Raw genomic sequence first — 27,352 nt, 5'->3', positions numbered from 1 at the left:
ATCAGTGCTTTGGTGATGAGCATTGGTAAAGTATAAAGGATTTTACAAAAAGATAATACAATGAAACAAAGACCATTTCTTCTGTTAAAATATGACTTTTCAGACTCATATACTTCTTGGGGGTATGTCCATTGGTACTGTGCCATCTTTATGGAAGTTTTAAAAATGAATATTAAGAAATAATGTAAAGAATCGGGATGGGGAATACATGTAACTCCATGGCTGATTCATGTCAATGTATGACAAAACCCACTGCAAAAAAAAAAAAATAATAATAATAATAATAATAAAGATAGTAAATGGATTAAAAAAAAAGAATACTGGAGTGGGTTACCTATTATATACCAAGTATAATTAATTCTAGAAAAAATGAATAAAGAAAAGAATTTAAAAAAATAATGTAAAGAATAATAGAACATGTATTCAAGACAGATGATGTTGGCTGCTGTGTTCAGGGACCTTCAGCCAGGAACAATACCAGGTGTTGGGAACACAGAGTATGGATTATATAAATTAGACAGACTCAGTCCTGGGCCTCGTGGTGCTCACTGCCACAATGATTTATAGAAGCAAATCCTGGAAACAACCTGACTTCCAATAATAGGAAATTGGTTAGCTAAATGACAACATAATCATAAAATAGAATACTCTGCATCATTAAAAATAATGTTGAGGGTCTATATTAATTAACTTGGCAAAGGACGCATACTATATTGTATTTTTTAGAATCTTTAAACAATAAGACTTTATTAATTTTATAAAAAGAAAAATCAATGAAGGTATTCTCATTTTTAAAAAGAGCCCCAGTTTTAGTGCTTGATGGGTTTATAAATTACAGAAACAGCTCAATTCCAATATGTTTCTATAACTCCCTTCCAAGAGATTTCTCTTGGTGCAATATTTCATTCACCTCTGTTCTGTTGTCTTCTTTCTGGAGAGCCTCTAATTTCTGCCTCTGCACCTCCGTGGGTTTGGCCCATTCTTTTTTAATGTCCTGTATTGCCTTAAAACAATAAAAGTTGTAAAATTAGCAAACTTAACAGAAATGAATTAACCTAACAAAAATATACTCGTGTATGAAAGGCTATAAAAACAGACCCGAGTGGGCATATATAAGGATTTAGCAGGTTATAAAGGTTACATTTAAAATTAACTGGGTGTGGGTACAGTGGTTTGGGTACAACTGGTGGCACTTGGAAAAGAAAATAAAATTCTCTCTTTCCGCACACCACCCAATCAAATAAACACAGATAGGTTAAAGATTTGAAAGTAAAAACCATAAAAGAACCAGAAGAAAGTAAAAGTGAGTATTCTTATCTGATCAATAGTAAATACCTTTCTAAGATACAAAGACAAATAACATACAAATGAATATGTAATTATGTAAAAATATTAAAGCCACCAAGAATAAAACTAAGAAGAAAATGGCAAACCAAGGCAAAATTGCATCATATGTGGCAAAGAGTTAATCTTATTTATGTAAAGCAATAGTAAAAATATAAATATCTCTAATAAGAAAATGAAGAAATGCTATATATCAGCAATTAATAAAAAGGAATTCCAAATGACAAATACAGATTAAACCTCACTAATAATCAAAGAATCTGTTTTCCTCTCAACTTGGTGAAGACCCATCAGTTCAGTTCAGTCGCTCAGTTGTGTCCAACTCTTTTTGACCCCATGGACTGCAGCACACTAGGCTTCCCTGTCCATCACCAACTCCCGGAGCTTGCTCAAACTCATGTCCTTTGAGTCGGTGATGCCATCCAACCATCTCATCCTCTGTCATCCCCTTCTCCTCCCACCTTCAATCTTTCCCAGCATCAGGGTCTTTTAAAAAGAGTCAGTTCTTCACATCAGGTGTCCAAAGTATTAGAATTTCAGCTCCAGCATCAGTCCTTCCAGTGAATATTCAGGACTGATTTCCTTTAGGATGGACTGGTTGGATCTCCTTGAAGTCCAAGGGACTCTCAAGAGTCTTCTCCAACACCACAGTTCAAAAGCATCAGTTCTTTGGCACTCAACTTTCTTTGTGGAAAAGGAACTGGCAACCCACTCCAGTGTTCTTGCCTGGAGAATTCCAGGGACGGGGGAGCTTGGTGGGCTGCCGTCTATGGGGTCGCACAGAGTCGGACATGACTGAAGTGACTTAGCAGCAGCAGCAGCAACTTTTTTTATAGTCCAACTCTCACATCCATATATGACAACTGAAAAAACCGTAGCTTTGACTAGATGGACCTTTGTTGGCAAAGTAATGTCTCTGCTTTTTAATATGCTATCTAGGTTGGTCATAACTTTTCTTCCAAAGAGTAAGCATCTTTTGATTTCATGGCTGCAGTCACCATCTACAGTGATTTTGGAGCCCAAGAAAATTAAGTTTCTCACTGTTTCCATTGTTTCCCCATCTATTTGCCACAAAGTGATGGGCTAAGATGCCATGATCTTAGTTTTCTGAATGTTGAGTTTTAAGCCAACTTTTTCACTCTCCTCTTTCATTTTCATCAAGAGGCTCTTTAGTTCTTCTGCACTTTCTGCCATAAAGGTGGTGTCATCTACATATCTGAGATTACTGATATTTCTCCTGGCAATCTTGATTCCAGCATGTGCTTCATCCAGTCCAGCATTTCTCATGATGTACTCTGCATATAGTTAAATAAGCAAGGTGACAATATACAGCCTTGACAAACTCCTTTCCCTATTTGGAACCAGTCCGTTGTTCCAATGTCATGTTCTAACTGTTGCTTCTTGACCTGCATACAGATTTCTCAGGAGGCAGGTCAGGTGGTCTTCTATTCCCATCTCTTTAAGAATTTTCCACAGTTTGTTGTGATCCACACAGTCAAAGGCTTTGGTATAATCAATAAAGCAGAAGTAGATGTTTTTCTGGAACTCTCTTGCTTTTTCTATGATCCAACAGATGTTGGCAATTTGATCTCTGGTTCCTTTGCCTTTTCTAAATACAGCTTGAACATCTGGAAGTTCATGGTTCACATACTGTTGATGCCTGGCTTGGAGAATTTTGAGCATTACTTTGCTAGTGTGTGAGATGAGTGCAATTGTACGATAGTTAGAGCATTCTTTGGCTCAAAGAATGGTGTGATCAGATAACCACGATCTCTCACCTAGAACCAGACATCCTGGAATGCGGAGTCAAGTGGCTCTTAGGAAGCATCACTACAACAAAGCTAGTGGGGGTGATGAAATTCCAGTTGATTTATTTCAAATCCTAAAAGATGATGCTGTGAAAGTGCTGCACTCAATATGCCAACAAATTTGGAAAACCCAGCAATGGCCACAGGACTGGAAAATCTCAGTTTTCATTCCAATCCCAAAGAAAGGCAATTCCAAAGAATGGCAATGTGAAGACAAATATATATATAATATTCAGAGTTGGCAAAGGTTTGAAGAAATAGGAAGTTCATATAGATCTGACACAATTTAAACAGGTACAACTTTATGGAGATAGTTTGGCATTTAAATCTAAAACCCTCTACAGGAATGATAAACATAGATGTAAGAAAAATGTATTATTAAGGCTATTATTCCTACCATTTTTAATATTGAAAAATTTTAAACTATAAGTTGTGGCAAACATATGTATAATGTTTACTGTGTGTCAGGCAATGTTCTAGTTGCTCTAAAACAAAATCAGCCCCAGCCCCTCCTCTCTCTGGTAACTATTAATTTGTTCTCGGTATCTACTTAGTTGCTTTTGTTTGCTTTGGTTTGTTCATTAATTTTATTATACTATTTATTTATTATTTAATTTATATTTTGATGAAATCATTTGTCTTTCTACATCTAACTTATTTTAGCAAAATGCCCTCAAGGTCCATCTGTGTTGTCACAAATGGCACAATGTCATCTTTTTTATGACTGAGTAGTATTCCACCCAAGGAATGCTTGAAGCCACCAGTAGATGAAAGAGACAAGGGACAGAAACTCCCCTAGCACCTTCAGAGGGAACATGGCCCTGCCAATACCTTGATTTCAGACTTCTGACCTATGGAACTGTGAGAAAATAAATTTTTATTATTTGAGAGCTCCTCCTCCCATAAAGAAAAAAGTCAATCCTCACAGCACCTTATGAAGTAGGTACTATTAATAAATGCCCCAAAATAGGTGATAGAGTTTAGGCACAACCAAGTAACAGGTTATGCTACTATTTAAAATTATGTAAAATATTTAACAACATGTGAAAAGTCTATGATCATTGATACTTAAAAACATGTCAAGTTACAAAATAAGGGCATAGTAATCAGATCCTGATTTTTATAAAACAAAACAATAAATATAAACCAAGCCCCAACGACCTTGTATGTTACACTTAGGAGTCATGAAAAATGGATGTGCACATGAGTGAAATGAATTAATAGTATACAAAATAAAAACACTGAAAAACTTAAGAGTTTATATGTATGGTTGATATAAGATTTGGGATGATGTTTACTTTTGTTTTTGAGTCCTTCCATATCTGCGCATATTTTTAAGATGAAAACAAATTTTATAACTGAGAAACAATGAGAAGTGAATACACTATTAGGCCCTGTTGGCTGGGCTTTGGGCAACGGCCACCAGCAAATGTTCCCAAATTCTGACTCCCTGATGGGCTGCTCAGTCCTCTGTCCTAGTCTGCACCGCGGGTTCAAGCCGAACAACACTGGTCTCAAAGCCAGAAATCACTGAAGACAGATGCCCCCTGGATTTCCTGAACCCTCAGCAACTTTTCCTGTGCTCTTCCCCTCTTCTCCTGGCACGCAGCCTCCCGTCCCCTTTATGCTTCCTGGCCCCAGGACAGGCTCTGAGATCAGCTTTCCATCTCATCAACTGCAGACACTTACCCCGTGCTATGCTGACCGTGTGTGCTGCGCTAAGTCGCTTTAGTCGTATCCAACTCCTTGCGACCCTGTGGTCTATAGTCCCCCAGTCTCCTCTGTCCATGGGCTTCTCCAGGCAAGAATACTGGACTGGGTTGCCATGCCTCCTCCAGGGGATCTACCTGAGCCAGGGATCAGATCTGCATCTCTTCTGTCTCCTGCATTAGCAGGTGGGTTCTTTATCACTAGCTGACATCACGCTTTATTTAATGGAGTTTTCCACGGGTCCTCAAACTGTTAACCCTTCTAGAGAAGAACCAGAGTCCTTTACCCGAGTGTATCTTGTTCAACTTCTTACATACAGCAAACCCACAAACAATTCTTTGCTATCAAGTACTTTATACCTTAGTATATGATAGTCTAAATATAGTATATGAATATACTGATATAGTATATGAATATAATATAGTATATGATAGTATACACCTTAGTCTGAATGTAAGTCTATGTGTTATGTTCCTCATATCACCGAGGGACAGGGTATGCCTTAGCTCCAAGAGGAGAAAGAAAACCTGAATACACTTTGACATTACTATTGAAGTTGGGGAAAAGGAGACAGATTTAAAGAGGAGAAGAAAAATAACTACTATTTGTTGAGAACCTTTTTTTAGATAAGTTTTCTCATTGACTTTTTTCAAATGGTTCTGTGGGTTAGGAACATTTACACCCATTTTAGAGATGGGTAAAATCAAGGTCCAGAGATGTTATAACTTTCAAGATAATCCAGTAAGTAAGCGGCAACAGTTGGATTAAAACCCGGATCTGACTACTCTACCAAGCCCTCCTCCTACTGCCCGAGACACTGAATTTTGACCACATAGGCAGCTACACACCCCCAGATTTTCTCCTTATTGTCAACTGTTCTCAAAACTGAACTTAGATACCATACCTAAACTAAGAATGGAATTAGCATGGGTGTGAAGAATGGAACACCTTTTCTTTCATGAATTCACTTGATCTTAGAGCCCTGTAAGGACTGTTAGAACCTGGCAACGATGTCAGAGAGAAACCTGACTAAATATACAAGGTAAACAGCATTCATGGTGGTAAGTAGGTAAGTACTAACTACAGATACATCATTCATCATTAGAGGATCTGGGACTCTCAAATGTAGAGCTTTAAATACCCAAAGGAGAGGTAAGATAAATGTTTTTGTTTTACTACCCTTGAAAACCTTTGACCCTGATTATGATTTCACAAGTCATCACTCAAATATATTATATATAGTGCCTCACTCCAGACAGTGAGAGTCAAGTTTAGATAAATGTCTTTACTCAGTTATATGGTTCCCCGAAGACTGGCTGACGGAGACTCATGTGGAACCTAATTTATAAAATTGCATGAAATCACATAAGTCACGGTTTTCATGAGCTTCAGTCACACACACTCTAGTGCTTTCTGCAGTCTACAGTAGTGAGACATGGAGGGTACGTGCCTTTTTAAACAAGGCAGCAGCCACTTGGCTCCGGGTGGTGGAGGCAGAACAGATTAAGGCTAGGGAGCACGTTGGGCCGGCACAAGGGCACCAGGCCATGGGGGTATTAGGAGGGTAGTGGTCGGCCCACACTCCCCTCACCATACCACACGCCCGGATGCACGGCTTGACCTGCCTGGGGGAAGGGGCACCTTTTTCTAATTTGCACAAATTGTAACCAGGCCAGCGGGGGCCCTGCTGAAATGTAGGCCCAAACCGGACAGAGCCTTCGGTATTTTTTAGAAAATCCAGAAACTTCTATTTTTATAGGCAATCTTCCACTTTGTTTGTGGTTTAGTTGCTAAGTCGTATCCGGCTCTTGCGACCCCATGGACTGTAGCCTGCCTGGCTCCTCTGTCCATGGGATTCTCCAGGCAAGAATACCAGAGTGGGTTGCCATTTCCTTCTCCAGGGGATCTTCCTGACTCAGGAATTGAACCCAGGTCTCCTATATTACAGGCAGATTCTTTACCAACTGAGCTACAAGGGAAGCCCCCACTTTGTTTAATGTCATTCAAATTTTTGAAAAGAAGAAGGAAGGAAACGCCTTGTGGTGTTGGCTCCTGGGACATCACTAGACACACTAGCTTTAAAAAAATTGAGAGTATTTCTTAATGGTTAATTATGATGGCACCGTGACTTATCAGAGGAACTCCCCAGACTTCTTCCATTGACTTTTTTTAAAAGGATGATTGCTTCTCGCTCACTCATATCTCCCAAGCGCCCAGGACACAGTCTGTGCCCTTGGCCATTCAGAGTCTAATTAGCGAGACACAGACGTGAACCCGCATTCACAACACTGGGTGGGACTGCCACGATGGAGGGCAGAACAAAATGCCAAGGGGGCAGAGAGGGAGGGGACAGAGAGGACTTCCCAAAGGAGGCAGCAGTTGTGGTTCCATCCTTCCTGCTGGCCTTGGGCCCCCTGTCCATTTCTCAGGAGCTTCACTCGAACTTGAGAAATGATAAAGGCAGAGGTTGTTATGACATCAGCTATATTGTTTCTTGCAAACTTTGCCAGGCCAAGAGCTAAGGTTTGAACATCAGTCTGTTAAAGCTGCAAGAACACTTAGAGACTGTTAGTTCAGTTTCACAGGGAGACATTGCAGTTCCAGTTGCAGAAGGAAGAAGTGACCAGTCCAAGGTCACCCAGAGGAGGCAGCCACTGACGCTGCAGGGGACAGAAGGCATTTTTAAAACTACCATTCAGGAAACCATATTTTCCCAAGCCGCAAGAGGGGGAAACACCATCAGTTTCTCCCTGGTTTACAACTCTTTAATGAAGATCAATAAACATATGACGCTAGTAGTTGCTAATTCTTGTTACTCTGTATCCCTAGAAACCATCCCACAGAAACAATATTAGAATTAGGTGATGCATTGTCAACCAAGGATGCGCTGGCAGATACACCAGACATAACTAACAAGGTATTGTAACAGCAAGGATACCGTGGCGCTGAGCCTCAGGGAACATTTAAAATGGTGAATTACATTCCAACTCATGTAACAGGGGTAAAAGTACATTGAACATGATTATGCATGGATCAAAGCAGGACGTGAAATGAGCTGAAAACTATATTCTAGCCATAAAAGCACAATAGTGAACATTAAACATTTAAGAAGTGATATTTTGATTTGCCTTCTTAGAGTTTCATGGAAATCGTTTACTAGATGGTCTTGGTCTCTTAAAAAGTCACCTAAGGAGAAAAAGGTGTGAAGGTTGTGACTCCTCCAGTGACATTCTGGCTGCTGGGTCCGCTGTGACTGCTCAGTCAGACACCCAGCTTCTCTGCCCTGTGCCGAAAAAGCCAAGGTCCCTGCGTGGGGCTGGTGGTCTACTGGGGGAGATCTCTACACAAATGAGGCTCTATATTGTCAAACTGAAAACTCCACTGATTTTATGATGCCATGATCTTGTGTGACACTAAGAAAAAAAGCTGCCAAATAAATCACGACACAGACCACGAGGCAGTCCTATGCAGCGTATCCCTCATGGCTGGTAATTGCTTTCATTTCTTCTGAGGCATCTGGTGATTTCTCTCGCCTACAGAGGCACTGCTCAGCCTGTGCTAGGCAGTCCTTTTGCTTAATCTTATAAAACAGAGCAGTTTCCTCTCTGTGTGAACATAAAGCACTTGGTTGTCCCTTTGCAAGAAAATGTGAAACATGGAAATGTGGTCATGTCTTCAAAGACGAACATTTGCTTTCCCGGTACAAAAGGGAACCCTGCACTCTGTCTTTGCCTCTCTGTGTAAGCAATAACTCCCTTTCCATCCAGAATCATACTTTCTGAAGTGACTTTAAATGACAATTAGACTCAACACATCTATCAACAACACACCTAATCCAACTAAAGGGAACGGCTATTTATCAGTTGCTGCATAACAAACCACTCCAAAAATGAAGACTTGCTAAAAACAATCTAATTAAAGCAATGGAATTGCTGAAAACAAGACCAAAAGTCACCTAACAAAGTACATGTTTTTCCTTTTAAAGGAGGTCAGTCCTGGGTGTTCATTGGAAGGACTGATGTTGAAGCTGAAACTCCAATACTTTGGCCACCTGATGCGAAGAGCTGTCTCATTTGAAAAGACCCTGGTGCTAGGAAAGATTGAAGGCAGGAGGAGAAGGGGACGACAGAGAATGAGATGGTTGGATAGCATCACCGACTCAATGGACATGGGTTTGGGTGGACTCCGGGAGTTGGTGATGGACAGGGAGCCCTGGCGTGCTGCGGTTCATGGGGTCGCAAAGAGTTGGACACGACTGAGCAATTGAACTGAACTGAACTGATGCTCTTTAGTAAACCTGAGCATCAAAATCCATCCTTTTACCTTTTTTGCGATAACCAAACTACTGCAGGAGGTTCTATTAATGTCTTCTTGTCTCTTGAAAGAAAGTGAAAGTGTCAGTGACTCAGTTGTGTCTGACTTTTTGTGACCCCGTGGACTGTAGCCCTTCAGGCTCTTTTGTCCATGGGGTTCTCTAGGCAAGAATACTGGAGTGGGTTGCCATTCCCTCCTCCAGGGGACCTTCCTGACCCAGGGATCGAACCCTCGTCTCTTATGTCTCCTGCACTGGCAGGCGGGTTCTTACCACTAGCCCACCTGGGAAGCCCTCCTTGTCTCCTAGCAAAGCTCTTTAAAAGCAATGTCTGGGACTTCCCTGGTGGTCCAGCGGTTAACAGTTCGCCTACCAATGCAGGGGACATGGATTCGGTCTCTGATCCGGGAAGATTCCAAATGCAGAGAGGCAGCTAAGCCCATGCATCACAACTACTGAGCCCACACTCTAGAGCCTGCGATCTGAAACTGCTGAGCCCACAAGCTGTAACTCCTGAAGCCCCCGTGCCTAGAGCCCATGCTCTGCAACAAGAGAAGCCACTGCAATGAGAAGCCCGAGCACTGCAACTAGAGTAGCCCTGCTCGCTGCAATTAAGAGAAAGCCTGCACCCAGCAATGAAGACTCAGCACAGCCAAGAATAAATAAAGTTAAAATAAAAAAGAGTTATACCTGTTATTTTTTTTTTAAAAAGTAACATCTGAAACTTCTCCCCTCTCTTCAATTCTGCCTTAACTTATAAAAAGCTACAGACTACAGCAGTTTAGAACCACGCTACATAAGAGCCACCTGCAAATGTGTTTTTAAATCCCTTTTCCTAATCTTCCATATCTAAGCCTACTCAATTCTTTGTCAGCAAACTTTATTTGTTCTTCTTAAAAACAAAGATGGCCAGGATGGAAGGGACACATATAGACCTATGGCCGATTCACACTGATGTATGACAAAAACTATCACAATACTGTAAGGTAATTAACCTCCAATTAAAACAAATAAATTTTATTTAAAAAATGTAGATAGCACAAACTGCCTGACAGAGTTACTATGAAGCTTAAATGAAACAATGTATTTCAAACACTTGGTACAATGTAGGATCCCCCAAAAGGCTTAAAGCTAAGGTCATGTCAGGAATAGTTCTAGTTTCTGGAGATAATAGCAGTAAATCCCCAATTTCATGGAGAAATCATTCTAGCAGGGAGAGACAGAGTAACTCAAAATTTGTATATAGTGAAACGGTAGGAATGCTAAGGAGAAAATAAAACAAGTATTTACATCAGGATGTGGGATTTATTCTGAGGGAGTGGGAAACCTTGGGAGGGTTTGAATAGGCCAGGAATTCGACCCGCTGTTCTGGGCTTGAGAACAAACTGTTGGGTAATTTCAAGGAAGTCCTTAAAAGAAGCTTCCAAACTTCCCTCCAGAACTGTCAAGTCAGGCCTGGGAAAGGATGGGCCTCCAAAGATGCTGCCCCGTGAGGGTGAACAGTGGCAGGGAGCTGGGGAAGAAGTGGGAGCTGAGGTGACGGGGCTGAGGTGAGGGGGCTGACATGAGGGGAGCTGAGGTAGGGGGCTGCGGTGAGGGGGCTGAGGTCAGGGGGTTGGGGTGAGGGGGCTGAGGTGGGCAGCTGAGGTGAGGGGGCTGACGTGGGGGGAGCTTAGGTGGGGGGCTGAGGTGGGGGGCTGAGGTGGGAGCTGAGGTGGGGGTGCTGAGGTGAGAGGGCTGAGGTGAGGGGGCTGAGGTCGGGGGGCCGACATGAGGGGGGCTGAGGTGGGCAGCTGAGGTGAGGGGGCTGAGGTGGGGGGAGCTGAGGTGGGGGGCTGAGGTGGGAGCTGAGGTGGGGGGGCTGAGGTGAGGGGACTGAGGTGGGGGTGGCCGGCAATACATCACAGGGGCAGCATCTGCTGACCTCCAGACAGATGAGCAGAACCTTCACCACATGAGTTGGGAAAAGAAAGGAAGCCAAACTCTAAATGTGTTTTTCTGTGGGTTGAGGGGAGGGGTAAGGCAAGACCAACTACATCATTTGCAGGACTTAGTACAAAATGAAAATGTGGGGTCCTTTTATAAAACTTTAAGAAATTTCAAGATGTGACAGCAGAGAGTGGGACAAGCCTGGGGCCCTTCTGAGGGGGAGGGAAGGGGCAGTGCAGCCTCACAGGCCACTTGCCTATGAAGCGGGCCCTGGCGACAGGTACGCTACTTGTTGGTTTAGGAAAGAAAGATTGTGCTAAAGTGAGATTTAGGGACCATATGTGACTTTAAATTGGCTTCCCCGGTGGTTCAAATAGTAAAGAATCCACCTGCAATGTAGGAGACCTGGATTTGATCCTTGAGTTGGGAAGATCCTATGGAGAAGAGAATGGCTACCCACTCCAGTATTCTTGCCTGGAGAATTCCATGGACAGAGGAGCCCGATGGGCGACCATGGGGTCGCAAAGAGTCAGACATGACTGAATGACTTTCACTTTCAGTTTCTCTGTGACTTTAGATTAGCAGGGATGTCCTTTCCTGGCTATTGAATTAACCTAGATGATGGAGTGTCAGCTGCCAGTGTGGAGAGATGGTTAGAATGGAGGTAGAATTCTTTTCCCTCAAACTCTACTTTTCTTAAAATATTTGTTTATTTATTGCAATTAAAATACACATAACATTTTAACCATCTAGAGGTGTACAATTCACTGGCACTAAAAACACTAGCAGTGTTATATACCATCACCTCTTTTTATACCTAAAGCTTTTTCATTATCCTGAGCAAAACATCTATCCCCATTAAACAATAACTCCTCCCCACCCATCAGCCCCTGGTAACCTCTGTTCTAGTTTCAGTTTACAGGAATTTGCCTCTTCTAGGTGTCACCATAGAATTCTGAACTGCCACACACACGTTCTCTGTTCCAAACCCAAAAGGCCTATAATATCCGGTGTCCTGATAGCCCTTGGTTCCCCTCACCTGCATGTAGATCAGATCTACAGCTGCTCTGCAGTCCATCAGCCTGGCATCGAGGGATGGGTCCAGGTACCTGCATGATTCAGGAGTGTTCAGTTAATTTATGACACAGTTGACGGGCATACCTGGGTGGGCTTGCTCTCTCAACTGGTGGCCCTTGATGCCTTGAACCAAGGCCCCTTTTCCAGCACAGCCACAGTCCTCTGCTTGCCTAGTCTTCAAGTGACCTCTGACCTCTTCTGTTTCCCATTGTCTTTATATTGTAAGACTACTTAGTGCCCTCTGAGAGTAGAGATACAAAAAACAAGGCTTTAAGAAAATGGTCCACACGCCATTCACATCAAGCCCCAGGTCTTCATGCCCCCTCCCCACTTGCAATTCCCAGCATAGCCATCTGCCCTGTACCCACATACACATTACCGTGCTGTGCCCAGGCCACCTCATCTCTTGCCTGAGCTGCTCCGGTGACCCCCTCACTAGACATTCCGCCTCAGTTGTGTCCCTCAGTCCCATGCTCCGCATTTGAACTGGAATAGTCTTTCCCAAGGAACCTTTCAGATGCTCATAGTCCCAAGGGTTAGAGCATTTATCCTGTTGACTCCCACGGCCCTTCGTTGGAGATCCCACTTCCATTTCCAGTTCCATCTCTGACCTCTCCCCTGGCCCACACTCTATACATTCCAACCTTGTCTTCTCTCTTCTCCCTCCATTCAAAAGACCACTCCCCTCACCTGCCTCCTTCCTGGACTTATCGGCCTCTCCCACAAGCCTCACCCTCGTGTCTCCTCCTCTGGTCCCTACTCCCCAAGGCTGTGTTAGCAACCTGTCCCCTGGGCTTCCTCAGCTCCCTGAATTTACCCTGATCTCTGCTCTGAACAAGCTGATATTACACAAGGTATGAAGATTCCTGAGTCCAGGGGCTGGGTCCTACTCAGATCCCTTGCCCCTCTGGACCTTGGTGAAGAGACTTGCAAATAGCAGGGCTTTGTGTTTGTCTAGCAGATCCAGGATTGCCAGGATGAAGTGAAGTTACAGGTACTATGTGAGCGCAGTAGCCAGCCAAGACCGGACTGAAACCATCAGGAGAGGGTACGCCAGGGTCGGTCTATCACCAGTCTGAAGGCAGAGTGAGCAGAATCTCGGAGCTCAGCGGGGGAGGGGGAGGAGACGATGGGATTGTCATAGACCAGGAAAAGGATGAAAATACAGATGCTTGAAGATCAACTTCATTCTAGAGGCTGGGGAGAAACAACTGAAGCGTTCCTATGTGTATTCCATTGAGCTATTTCACCCCTGCACCCCAGGCGCCCTGTGTGGCAGAGATAACAACTGTTACACCAGAGATGGACAGTCCCGACTCACCCCAGACCGGAGCTCTGAGAGGCCAGGGCAGGCCACCCTCTGGTCTGGAAGGAACTATACCATCTTTGGCAAGGAGCATCAGGGAATTGACAGAAAAATCCCTAAAACTCGACTTGGTCTCACCGCCAGGCCTCACCTGCTGGGGATTCCACAGCTAGTGGTAGTCGACCTAGCCCCTCTGCTCCCACCTAGTGAGGGTCCCCTCAGGACAGAGGACCAGGACCTGTAGGATCCTGCCCCCAGACTCTCCCCTTCCAGTAAACTCGTCCTCAGCTCTAAGAGCTGAAGTAGGACCTCCTTTCCTCTCGGTCCGCACAAGCAAAGGCAATCTGCCTGGATCTGAAATGCAGGCTGGTGATGGGGTAGACATTTTATCTTGTACTTATGATCTAGAATTTATCTATTTAATGTAGACACAGGCAAAGCCCAATTTCCAATTCAAGCTTAAGATGAGGGACAGAATCCTCATCTCTTAGGGAGTTCGTGGACAAAACAGTCTAATCCAGAGGGTTTGTTTTTTAATTACGACTTTCATCATGATTATTATCACTATAACAATAAAAAATATGACCAAAATTTATTGAGCACATAGGATTACTTCATTTAACTCTCACTATAATCCTGAGACAGACTCTATCATTAATATTCTCATTTTACAGATAAAGAAATTGAGGATTAGAAAGCTTCAATAACTTGGCTAGAGTTATTGAACTAAACCCTGAGACACACAAATTCAGATCCCAGGAACAACTGTGCTTAGCCACCTTTTACTCTCTAAAATCTCAGACAAAACTGCATCTTTTTTGCCTTCTCGTGGCTCTCTGCCACGTATTTCAACTATTTCTCAGAATACTTTCGAATAGCAGTACATGAACTTCTAGCCTTGCTGGGAATCCTTTTCCAAAATTTGAAGCCACAGCCTGGAACTCTAACAAGGCACCACAAGGTCAAGATTATTACTATTCCTTGATTTCAAATGCCTTTCTTTAGAGCCTCTGTGTTCAGATTATAGAATAACTGGGCCAGGAGAGAGTAAACCAAAGAAGCTATCCAATATAGCCACAGCAATATACACTGGGAAATAGAGACAAATCCTACCCGCATGCCAAAGGAGAGTATCCTGCTTCTCATTATTTTGTTCGCTTGTTCTGCATAGGTTGCCTTGTGTCTGGGGGAAATAAAAGTGTTTTCTGCAAAAATACAGCAGATTTTCCCCCCTAGATTTCATCTTGTCAATCTAGGAAAGTATGTCTAGCTCTGGTAAATAAGCATGTATAATTGGAATCCATTAGGAAGGTAAGCCGAATATACAGAGTTCAAATTCACTGCAAGTTGGCTAAGTCCACTCTTTGCCTTCAGAAAATATCACAGTTCAACAGATAAATCAGACTTGCTTGTAATCATCAATAAAGTCCTTCAATTACATAGTCATATATTCCAAAGCAAACCCTGCAATTCCTTGCCATTACCTGCTTCAATCCCCAGTCCCCCTACCCCCAGCCTTATCTTCATGGTTGCCATCTTTATGATAATATCCCTCAAGTTTTTAATCTGAGCCCAGTGAAAGTCATCCTCAACATTCTATTCTTTAGGACAAATGTTCTGGTTCATTTCTTCCCACCACCCTCCTTCAAAGCTTTCCTCTTGACCTTCCCCAAGCCTCTGAGCTCTGTCCAGCTGTTAGACTGTAAGCCGGATGTGGTGAGATTCAGACAAGTTCTTATTAGCAAAGGTGAGATATCCTGAAGCACTTTCTGTCATAATAAATGCTTACTCACCACTTCCTGAGTCCAACCTTGCAGTTTTCCACTTCAGAACTTCGAAGGCTAACATATGGGAGTTCAAAGTCTGCCAATTTTTTCACGACTAGAGAAAGAAGAGTCTTGCTGGTTGAAATACATACATATTTACATGCAGTATCCACATACAGGGCTTTAAAGTGATAAAATAGAGCATTAATATTGGAAGGAATAAAATCACATTGATAATATTCTCTTGCATTTGTATGGAATTTTTAACTTTCTAAAGTTCATTCAAAAAATGAGTAGCCTTTGATCCTCACGAAAGACCTGTGCCTTGGGCTTCCCTGGGGGCTCAGTGGTTGAGAATCTGCTTGCCAGTGCAGGACACACGGGTTCGAATCCCGGTCCAGGAAGATCCCACATGCTGAAAGCAAAGCAACTAAGCCTGTGTGCTACAACTATTGAGCCTGTGCTGGAGAGCCTGGGAACCACAACTATTGAGCCCTCCCACCACAGCTACTGAGCCCACAAGCCCTGGAGCCTGTGCTCGGCAACAAGAGAAGCCGCCACAATGGGAGTCCATGCATGACAACTACAGGATAGCCTCTGCTCGCCACAACTAAAGGAAAGTCTGTGCAGCAACAAAGATTCAGTGCAGCTAATAAAAAAAAAAATTTTTTTTTAAACTTCACAGGTATTAAAAAAAAAGGGGGGGACCAGTGTTTGAGTAGGGGACATTTTCACTGTGATATGGATGAAGAAACTGAGGTCCAGAGAGATCCAATGCCTTTACCAGCACACCACAGCTCCTGGTGGCCAGGTTAAGAGATTTTCCTAACTTCCACCTCCAAATCACCTCCCCAAAGCACCTGAGAACATATGTAAACTACTCAGAGGTAACATACCATTTCACAACAACAACAAAAACTTGTAATATCTAAAAACGCCCTGCAGAGAAAAGCAAAACGTATGGGAAAAGACCCTGATGCTGGGAAAGATTGAAGACGGGAGGAGGGGATGACAGAGGATGAGAGGGTTGGATGGCATCACCGACGTGAAGGACGTGAGTTTGAGTAAACTCTGGGAGTAGTTGATGGACAGGGAAGCCTGGTGTGCTGCAGTCCATGGGGTCACAATGAGTCCGACAAGACTGAGCACCTGAATTGACTGAACGGACTGATATGAAACATAATGTCATTGGTCACTATCTGACTGCAAGTGTATTTTTTAAAAGAATCTAAGAACCGAGTTATACCATCCACACTTTAAAGCAAATATTCCATAACAAGGAGACATGATGGTCTGATGGGATCTGCTGATGCCCAGAGTCCAGAACTCCGGCACATGCGGGCTGTGGCATGGCCGGCGGCCAGCAGCCAGGGCAGAGATGAAGGTGCACCTAGACAGCAGGACTGGGCCACCAGAGCCACCAGAGGGAGTGTAGTTACTGGGAAGAACTGATGTCTTGCTCCTGACTGCACTACCTCTCTGGAGCTGCCCAGCCCCAGCGCACCCCCAGCTCAAAGGCACAGTGAAAGTGAAAGTGTTAGCCCCTTAGTCATGTCTGGCTCTCTGCGACCCCATGGACTGTAGCCCATCAGACTCCTCTGTCCATGGGATTCTCCACGCAAGAATACTGGAGTGGGTTGCCATTGCCTTCTCCAGGGGATCTTCCCGACCCAGGAATCGAACCCAGGTCTCCTGCATTGCAGGCAGATTCTTTACCGGCTGAGCCACCAGGCAAGCCTAAAGGCACAACCCTCACCCTGTGTCTCCCCCGCCACCAAATGTCCAGTCCAGGAGCCAAGAGTCATAATAGGGACCGCACACTGGGGAGTTCTCCTTGGGGAGGTGCGGTATAACCGGCCCCTCAGCTGCAATCCATCATCTCCTGGCTGAGCGTCTGCCCATACCAGCCCACCAACTCAGGCTGCCTGCACCTCCTTCTGTCCTTCTTACCAGACAGCCTGCCCTCTTTGCAAAACTGAATGAGAAATAGGCCGAAGCAGTCCAGCAGCTCCTGACACAGTCCAATGTTGTGTGACACCACCTTTAACCAAAGACAAGAAAAAGGGAAAAGTTAGGAGCGGCCATCTGTAAATGCCAATAAAAAAGAGCTTTAAGGGGGCAGTGTACACCAAGAGAACTCTTTCCCGAATCTAAAAATGGTACAAATTCATTTTAGAAAATTAGAAATTAAAAAAAAATTACAGTAAAGAAAATAAAAATTGGTCCCCCTGCAATGGACATGAACTGGTCCCAGCTGAGACTGGTTTGTCCCATCTCACATGTGGGAGTGTCTTCCCAGATGGTTTTGGTCTTTATTGTCCCCTGGGGGCAGTAGCCATTCCCCATGATCATTGGTCCAACTTGCCTGCCCCAGGGGATGGATTACCAGATCCTGGGAAAAGGGATGTTCCCCACCACTTGGCTGGCATATAAAAGTATACAGGATAATGTCCACTTGTGATATCCCAAGTCTCGTTCTCTCTGCTGTCTGCTGTGATGGTCAAGTCTAATTCATGTGATTTTTGCTCAGTGAAACCTCAGCACCTCTGTGTGTGGGGCTGAGTGTGCACAAGTAGTAATAGATTGCAAAGTCATCCTTTCCTAAAGTAAATGAAGGCACAAGCTGCCTTCATTTCATATTCCTCTTTGACCTTTACCTCAAACAGCTTTCATTTCAACACAGATGATTTCATTTCTATCCAAGGTCTCTGCTGAAGTTACTTAGCAGCAGCAGCAGCATAAGCCTGTAACCTTGTAACATTTCACATCCATTCACCCTCCCTTAGCAGGAACGCTCCTGTTCCATTGGTCCTTTCCCTCTCCACTTAGCCAGCCCACCCCTCTTTACGGTGGGGTTCCTGGGTGATTTCTTTGCACACCTAGTCTGAATTCGCTGGACCACCTCTGCAACATGTCAGGGTTCACCTATACAGCTCTGTTCATGAACTGACCTTTTAACCAGAGCTCCAAGTTCTCAAGGTGGCAGTTGTATAAATGCTAGGCTCAAAGGGGTACTTTTCCTGTCTGAGGGGTGTAAATTACCTTGAGAGACACTCTAAAGAGGTGGATGGTATGAGTGGGTGTTCTTAATATAGCTCTGAAAATAAAGATGAGCTTGGGAACTTTTCACAGCTTTTACTCAATGTTTATCCTCATTTTCCTTTTTTCTACCTTACTCTCTTCCCTAGGCCCTTGCAAAAATAAGCAAACAAGAATCCAAACCAAACCACAGGGCACCTCTGTGTGTGGGGCTGAGTGTGCACAAGTAGTAATAGATTGCAAAGTCATCCTTTCCTAAAGTAAGTATGACCCATATCCACTCAAATTAGATTCCTCTCTTCTCTGACTCATTCAGTGAAAACAGCAAGTTTACCTGCCAAGGAAGATAGTGGAGTGAGAAGAAAGAGAACAGAGATACTTTCTACAATTTATAAAGACATAGATACAAACATTCTCTTTCAGAGGAGAAATCAGTACAAAAAGAGACACAATAGTATTTCCTTCTTAGCAAAGGTTAATGATGCTTCAAAACTCAAATACCACTAGTACAACTACATTAGCACAAATGCATACAAAATAAAAGAGAGATTTTACTTTGCTGCTGGTAGTAGCAGTAAAAGAACCCGGTAGGATAGCTGGAGAAGTGATATGAGAGTGGTGAAGTGAGTGGTAACAAGTATGCTTGAAAAGATATGGACAATACTTTTTACTTACAAAATGCAAATTACATTTTTTTTTTCAGCTATTGAATTTCCCTGGAAGAGAATGCACACCAGTGCCTGACCAAGTGTTTGTTTTTGGACTTCCCTGGTGGTTCAGATGGTAAAGAATCTGCTTGCAATGTGGGAGACCTGGGTTCGATCCCTGGGTTGGGAAGATCCCCTGGAGTAGGGCGTGGCAAACCACTCCAGTATTCTTACCTGGAGAATCGCCATGGCCAGAGGAGCCTGGCCGGCTACTGTCCATGGGGACGCAAAGAGTTGGATATGACCGAGTGACTAAGCACAACACAGCATGAGTGTGTGATTTGCCTTTTAGGGAAACTCCTTTACTTTGCTTTGCTGCCAGTGCCAAGGATGTCCATGCCGTGGGTTTGACTTTCTGACGCGCCAATGTGCTGGAAGAGGGGAAGCTCATTTTTCTGAGGTTAAAGCACCTCATTCAACTTATGCTATTAGTTACAAAGGGAAACTGGCCAAAACAGGCAGCGCCGTGGAACCCTAGACTCCCTGCCCTGTGTGTGTGCTTGGCCGCTCAGTCGTGTCCGATCTGGCGACCCCATGGACTGTAGCCTGCCAGGTTCCTCTGTCCATGGGGTTTTCCAAGCAAGAATACTGGAGTGGGTAGCCATTTCCTTCTCCAGGGGATCTTCCCGACCCAGGAATCGAACCCGGGTCTCTGACATTGCAGGCAGACTCTACCATCTGAGCTACAAGGGAAGCCCTCCAGACTTACTGCCCTACTCAGTATTTATTCAGCATTCCCTCTAATATCAGTACCAATACCAACACTGATGAAGAATGAAAACTGCTACTACTGATGGATTACGAACTATTCCTATAATTACTTAGACATCAACTCAAAACATTAAATAACTTACCCAGACTCAAACAGCTAGGATGGGGCAGCTCTGTAATTTGAATCTGGGACTTGTCCTAACCCCAGAAGATAAGAGACCCCATATTCCCAGCAGCAGCCAACTTCAGCTACAGTTGTGTCTAATTTGGCCAGTGAGCCCAGTACGTGAAAAACGTGTCAATAATGGTGTCTTCAGGCAGGGCGACTGCTCTCCAGATCTGTACAGGTCCAACCATTTCCAAATTAGCTTACGCCCTGCAGCTGCATCCCTGTCTTATGTGCCTGGCCCCCAAAGTCTCTGAGTTTGTGGTCCCTACACTAACTATGACTGTCTTCTTCTGTTATGTGACTGTCTCCCACTGGGAGACAAGTCTTGGGAAGGCAATTTAGGGAACTGTGATTTGTGTTTTGGGGTCTCTCAGTATAAAACCCCTCAGGAGCCCTTGATGCATTTTAGAAAAATCATTCTAGAAATCAGTACAGATTAGCAAGACTGGAAGCAGGGGAACTAGTTTGGGGGGGCTACAAGGGCATGGGGATGGAGAGGAGGAAACAGGGAGGGTGAATGAATAGGAGAGAGACTTGGGATGTATGTAAGTGGGATTTGGGGGGTGGAAGAGGAGGAAGAGGAGGAACCACAGTAACTTCTCAAAGAATGGCTTCAGCAGCTAGGTGGCTGCTGATACCATGCAAGTGGGTCACAATACGGCAGCCAAGGAAAGGCTGTATGTGGTGACTTCAGTTAGGAAGAAAGTTATAAAATTATCATTCTTGAGCAGAGCAAGATCTAGAGAAGAGATACTTCCTAATCTGGGGGTGCAAACAAAAGGGCGCAGGTGAGCTCAAATCTCCAGGCTGGGAAGGGGAGCCAGGATGCAACAGGAAGAGCCCAGGGTCTCAGGGCGAGGCAGGCTCAAGGGATGGGAGCCCAGCAAGGAGCACTTCCGGTCACCAGCTCAGAAGCCAGCCCATACCAGGACCCCAGCACAGGGATTTCCCATCCTTGGAAAGGTCCTAGAAGCTTTCTGACCCTCTCCTGTTCCTAACTTCTTATTCTCCATTGAATATTTCTCTAGAAGGTTAGAACTTATGAAAGCATTGCAATCTAAAATGCAACTGGAGGATATAAAATGGAAAACCCCACAAGTGTGCCCTCAAGAAGACAAGCCCTTAGGACTGAGAGGCTGATTTCTCATAAATGCCCAATTCACAGAAAACTGATTATATTGGAATGTTTTTTAAAAAATGCTAGGGAGCTGGTCCAGGGTTGCCTCACATCAACCTTGGGAAATTTTGCTCATGATTTCCAGAGACCCAAACAAGATATGACCCAGGTCAGGCTGGTCTCATGAAATAAGTGGAATGGAGCTTTGTTTGTGTGACTGGACTGGTTTTGTCTGCTCAGGGAATTTTCAAATCCGGTCTCTGTTTGTTTTGGTTTCAGCAGACTTTAACTGAAGTCTCCCCTCTTTACCTTCCCAGCCTGGAAATACAGTCTCTTCCAAGCCCTCAGCAGACACGCCAGCAACCTCTCCAGTTTGCATGCCCCCAATTGCCAATTCCTCTGCTATTCCCGTTTACATGCATCTTCTTGACAATTTTGAGATGCCTGATTTTACCTTCCTATTTAAGTTGACAAACTAAAACCCTCCATAGCAGAGGGACCTGGGAGCCAGCCCGGGAGTCCTCTCCACAGCCCAGTCGAGGGAGGAGAGGCCACAGGGGCCAGGCTGGTTACGGCTGCATCTGGAGAAGGAAGAAGGCTTTCTGGGTCCCATCCTCTGGGTCCTTAGAGAACTGACTGGAACACAGGATAGGCCCTGTGGACCCATAATTAGAAGCGTTGGGCATTGGTTTCAGGGGTTTTCCCTGTGTCAGAGAAGGGAGCACCTTTCTGGCTTTAACAACCTGTCATTCTCTGCCAGAACCTGACATCAGTCCCCCTGGATAGAATCATCTGGGCTCCATCCTCCATCCTGCTCCCAACCATGGACATCCCATAATAAAGGACCTTGAGTTTTTGCAGGAGGCACATCCCTGGCTGAGTTCCAGGGAACCAACACCAGCCCACGGGCGGTGGGGAAAACCGAAGAGACCCCGGAGATTGGCTATAGCTGAGATTCCTCCATCAGTCGCTCAGATAATTTCTCCATCAGTCTCTTATCTCTACAGACGAGTCATCCAGAATAAAATGACAGGTAGGAAGCTTCCAGAAGGTAACTGTATCCTAGTCCCTGCCTTCAAACAGAATGATTCCTAAATTCAGGTCTGGGGCTGGAACTTAGATTGAATTTACCTCCAGGACTCTTTCGGCAGTATCTGATGTTAGAATTTCAACTTTAATGTTCCTTCCATCGGGCAGAAATATATCCAGAGATTCTTTCTTGGTGGTGATGCTGAATGTGTCCTGTAAGCAGAAGGAAGCACAATAAGCTTCAGCACCCTTCTGTGGGGGGCAGTCGGCTCCCTCTCCAGGCCCTCAGGGCACACAGTGTCCAAAGCACATGAAAGCTGAGTGCAGAGACTTAGGGGGTCGGTTTAAGGGGGTGAGGTGGGAGTGAGGAGCGGGTGGAGAGGAGTTCAGGCAAAGCAATGACATGCGACTTGAATAATTTCCAGATAAACAAGGCATCCGTTTTAGAAAAAAACTTTTGATAAAAATCATACAAGTGACTCTTGGTCATCCCAGATTTTAACTCTCATTTTGAATATTTCCAGGTATCCCTACAGGTTTGTGATAGGTGGTAATTTATGCTCCTGCTAAACAAAACTCTGAAGGTGCAAACCATGAGGCCCGTGTCGGGAAGCAAGTCTCCATCTGGTTGAATGGCACCAGCTGAGGGCCCGCTGAGTGCAGCCTTGTCTGCGCACACGCATTCCAGCCTCCTTCAGGGGACCTGTGTGTGCCAGAGGTGACTGGGAATCCAGGGACCTGTGAACCTCTTGGATAGAGTGTTCTAGAAGGTCAGAGACATGCCAGTGACATGGGAAGCCCACCAGAGCTGGGGGAAGTGTGAGGCTCAGGTTGGTGCTCAGAGAGAGGGACCCCGGGCAGGGGAGGGACAAGGGTCAGTGGTTGACCACGTGGGCCTCCCAGCGTGGCTGCGTCTGGGGGTGGCTGTTCTCAGCACCTCCCGAATGGGTTCTTGTCAGTACACAGAGCTGCCTCCTCTCTGGGAGGCTGATCCTGGTCACAGCCCTTCTCATCCCAGGTTCCACAATGGGCTCGTGCAGCCATTGCGCGCAATGCGTTCACTTCCCTCCTAGGCATTTAGGATGGCACTAGTGATGTGACATCCGTGGGAGAACTGAGAAAAGAGCCACTCAAATCATCTTCTGTGTTCTGAGCCTGCTATATGAGCCGGGATACTAGTAGTTAGCAATACAGTGGGTGGCGATGGAGATGGGAGGGGGAAGGGGAGAGGAGGTACCTCTTTTTAGTGACCAGAAAATTTCCAGCCAGGTCACCTCCTTCCTGGAATCAGTTTGGGGAAAGGAAGATCCAAATGACCGATCAGCAGATTATTGGGGATCAAGTGGTTGGGGCTCAGATCAGCTGACCACTGAGACCCCTTCCCCTCACCAGGCAGCCCCTTCCCTTCCTTCATCCTCCTGACCACCCCCTGCAGTTCACAGACACAGCGGATTAGGCACGAGGCTTTGTAGGGAACAGGGGAATCTTGTGACCCCAAGGACTGTAGCCTGCCAGGCTCCTCTGTCCATGGGATTTCCCAGGTAAGAATACTGGAGTGGGTTGTCATTTCCTTCTCCAGGGGATCTTCCCAGCCCAGGGATTGAACCCGTCTCTTATGTCTCCTGCATGGGCAGGTGGGTTCTTCATCATCTGAGCCACCAGGGAAGCCCAATCACACTGCCAGCTACCTCAAAAGGCCCATCACCTTAGTGACAGGCTTATTTTTTCCTAATTTTATTATCCAAGGGCAAGCCTTGAATAATGGTTAAATTTTAACCACCCCCACCCTGAGCCCACCTACTTACAATTACTAAATGGCTACGATTCTGAACCTGAGTACTTTAGAAGATAAAGGCTACTGTTTTCCAATTTTAAAGGGTTGGTCCACAAAACAGTATATGTTTGTGAATATGTTATATATACAGTCAACATGCAGAGATAGCATCTCATTTATGAGTAAATATAGTATCTGTGTATTTATTACATATAAATCTATTGTTAGATCACAATATCAGTAACTGTGCTCTGTGCTGCTTCACATATAGTAGTTAATGCAATTCTCATACAATTCCATGAGGAATATACACTTATTAAGCCCCCTTTTTCAAGATACTTATACCCCTATATTCACTGCAGCACTACCTACAGTAGCCAAGACATGGAAGTAAACTAAATGTTCATAAACAGATGAATGGATAAGGATATGGCACATATATACAATGGAATACTACTCAGCCATAAAAAGAAATAAATAATGCCATTTGCAGTGACATAGACGGACCTAGAGATGATAAAAAGAGACATAAGTCAGACAGAGAAAGACAAATACTATATGACATCACTTATATGTGGAATCTAAAATACAACACAAATGACCATATCTGTGAAACAGAAACAGACTCACAGATAGGTGGTTGCCAAGGGAGAGTGTAGAGAAGGAAGGCTTAGGAGTTTGGGACCAGCAGTACATGGAGAATGGATAAACAACAAGGTCCCACTGTGCAGCACAAGGAACTACACTCAGTGTTCTGTGATAAACCTTAATGGAGAAGAATATGAAAAAGATATATATATATATATATATATATATGTATAACTGAGTCACTTTGCTATCTAGTCTATTTAAGTCATTCAGTCATGTCCAACTCTTTGTGACCCCATGGACTGCAGCACGCCAGGCTGCCCTGTCCATCACCAACTCCCAGAGCTTGCTCTAACTCATATCCATCGAGTCAGTAATGCCATCTAACCATCTCATCCTCTGTCGTCCCCTTCTCCTCCTGCCCCCAATCCCTCCCAGCATCAGGGTCTTTTCCACTGAGTCAGTTCTTCACATCAGGTGGCCAAAGTATTGGAGTTTCAGCTTCAGCATCAGTTCTTCCGATGAATCTTCAGGACTGATTTCCCTTAGGATGGACTCGGCTGGATCTCCTTGCAGTCCAAGAGACTCTCAAGAGTCTTTTCCAACACCACAGTTCAAAAGCATCAATTCTTTGGTGCTCAGCTTTCTTTATAGTCCAACTCTCATATCCATACATGACCACTGGAAAAACCATAGCTTTGACTAGAAGGACCTTTGTTGGCAAAGTAATGTCTCTGCTTTTTAATACGCTGTCTAGGTTGGTCATAACTTTTCTTCCAAGGAGCAAGCATCTTTTTTTTTCATGGCTGCAGTCACCATCTGCAGTGATTTTGAAGACTAAGAGAAAAAAGTCCATCACTGTTTCCATTGTTTCCCCACCTATTTGCCATGAATTGATGGGACCAGATGCCTTGATCTTAGTTTTCTGAATGTTGGGTTTTAAGCCAGCTTTTTCACTCTTTTTCACTTTCATCAAGAGGCTCTGTAGTCCCTCTTTGCTTTTAGCCAAAGGGTGGTGTCATCTGCATATCTGAGGTTATTGATATTTCTCTTGGCAATCTTGATTCCAGCTTGTACTTCATCCAGCCCAGCATTTCGCATGATGTGATGTACTCTGCATATAAGTTAAATAAGCAGAATGACAATGCACAGCCTTGATGGACTCCTTTCCCAATTTGGAACCAGTCTGTTGTTCCATGTCTGGTTCTAAATGTTGCTTCTTGAGCTGCATACAGATTTCTCAAGAGGCAGGTCAGGTGGTCTGGTATTCCCATCTCTTTAAGAATTTTCCACAGTTTGTTGAGATCCACAGAGTCAAAGGCTTTGGCATAGTCAATAAAGCAGAAGTAGATGTTTTTCTTGAATTCTCTTGCTTTTTTTATGATCCAACAGATGTTGGCAATTTGATCTCTGGTTCCTCTGGCTTTTCTAAATCCAGCTTGAACATCTGGAAGTTCAACGTTCACATGCTGTTGAATCCTGGCTTGGAGAATTTTGAGCATTGCTTTACTAGCATGTGAGACGAGTGCAATTTGTGTGGTAGTTTGAACAGTTTTTGGCATTGCCTTTCTTTGGGATTGGAATGAAAACTGACCTTTCCCAGTCCTGTGGCCACTGCTGAGTTTTCCAAATGTGCTGGCATATTGAGTGCAGCACTTTCACAGCATCATCTTTTAGAATTTGAAATAGCTCAACTGGAATTCCAATACTTCCACTAGCTTTGTTCGTACTGATGCTTCCTAAGGCCCACTTGATTTCGCATTCTAGGTGAGGCTCTAGGTGAGTGATCACACCATAGTGGTTATCTGGGTCATGAAGAACTTTTTTCATGAAGATAGTTCTTTTGTGTATTCTTGCCACCTCTTCTTAATATCTTCTGCTTCTGTTAGGTCCATACCATTTCTGTCCTTTACTGGGTCCATCTTTGCATGAAATGTTCCCCTTTTTTGCCTTGAGAACCCCATGAACAGTATGAAAAGACAAAAAATATGACACTGAAAGATGAACTCCCCAGGTTGGTAGGTGCCCAATATGCTCCTGGAGATCAGTGGAGAAATAATTCCAGAAAGAATGAAGAGATGGAGCCCAAGAGAAAACAGCACCCAGGTGTGGATGTGACTGGTGATGGAAGTAAAGTCTGATGCTATAAAAGCAATATTGCATAGGAACCTGGAATGTTAGGTCCATGAATCAAGGTAAATTAGAAGTGGTCAAACAGGAGATGGCAAGAGTGAACATCAACATTTTAGGAATCCGTGAACTAAAATGGACTGCAATGGGTGAATTTAATTCAGATGACCATTGTATCTACTACTGTGGGCAAGAATCCCTTAGAAGAAATGGAGTAGCCCTCATAGTCAACAAGAGTCCGAAATACAGTACTTGGATGCAGCCTCAAAAACAACAGAATGATCTCTGTTCATTTCCAAGGCAAACCATTCAATATCACAGTAATCCAAGTCTATGCCCCAACCAGTAACGCAGAAGAAGCTGAAGTTGAATGAAGGTCTATGAAGACCTACATGACCTTCTAGAACTAACACCCCCCAAAGATGTCCTTTTCATCATAGGGGACTGGAATGCAAAAGTAGGAAGTCAAGAGATACCTGGAGTAACAGGCAAGTTTGGCCTTGGAGTGTGGAATGAAGCAGAGCAAAGGCTAACAGAGTTTTGCCAAGAGAATGCACTGGTCATAGCAAACACCCTCTTCCAACAATACAAGAGATGACTCTACACGTGGACATTACCAGATGGTCAATACTGAAATCAGATTGACTATATTCTTTTTAGCCAAAGATGGAGAAGCTCTATTCAGTCAGCAAAAACAAGACTGGGAGCTGACTGTGGCTCAGATCATGAACTCCTTATTGCCAAATTCAGACTTAAACTGAAGAAAGTAGGGAAAACCACTAGACCATTCAGGTATGACCTAAATCAGATCCCTTACAATTATACAGTGGAAATGA

The 27,352-nt window shown here is 44.2% G+C and overlaps 1 protein-coding gene across 1 annotated transcript in view; it reads right to left on the bottom strand.

Annotated features, from left to right (window-relative positions):
- Window positions 1-27,352, bottom strand: part of SNX31 (sorting nexin 31) — an 81,326-nt gene that overhangs the window by 24,537 nt on the left and 29,437 nt on the right. The window contains exons 5-9 of the mRNA XM_043879304.1: window positions 22,127-22,237; window positions 17,203-17,293; window positions 15,280-15,367; window positions 12,143-12,212; window positions 911-1,003 (exon numbers count right to left, since the gene is read on the bottom strand). Of these exons, the coding sequence (XP_043735239.1) occupies window positions 911-1,003; window positions 12,143-12,212; window positions 15,280-15,367; window positions 17,203-17,293; window positions 22,127-22,237 (453 nt within the window). The remainder of the gene's footprint in view (window positions 1-910; window positions 1,004-12,142; window positions 12,213-15,279; window positions 15,368-17,202; window positions 17,294-22,126; window positions 22,238-27,352) is intronic.

This window comes from Cervus elaphus, chromosome 21, assembly GCF_910594005.1.
Source record: "Cervus elaphus chromosome 21, mCerEla1.1, whole genome shotgun sequence".
NCBI lineage: Eukaryota > Metazoa > Chordata > Mammalia > Artiodactyla > Cervidae > Cervus > Cervus elaphus.
This window is presented reverse-complemented; position numbering and strand designations above follow the sequence as displayed.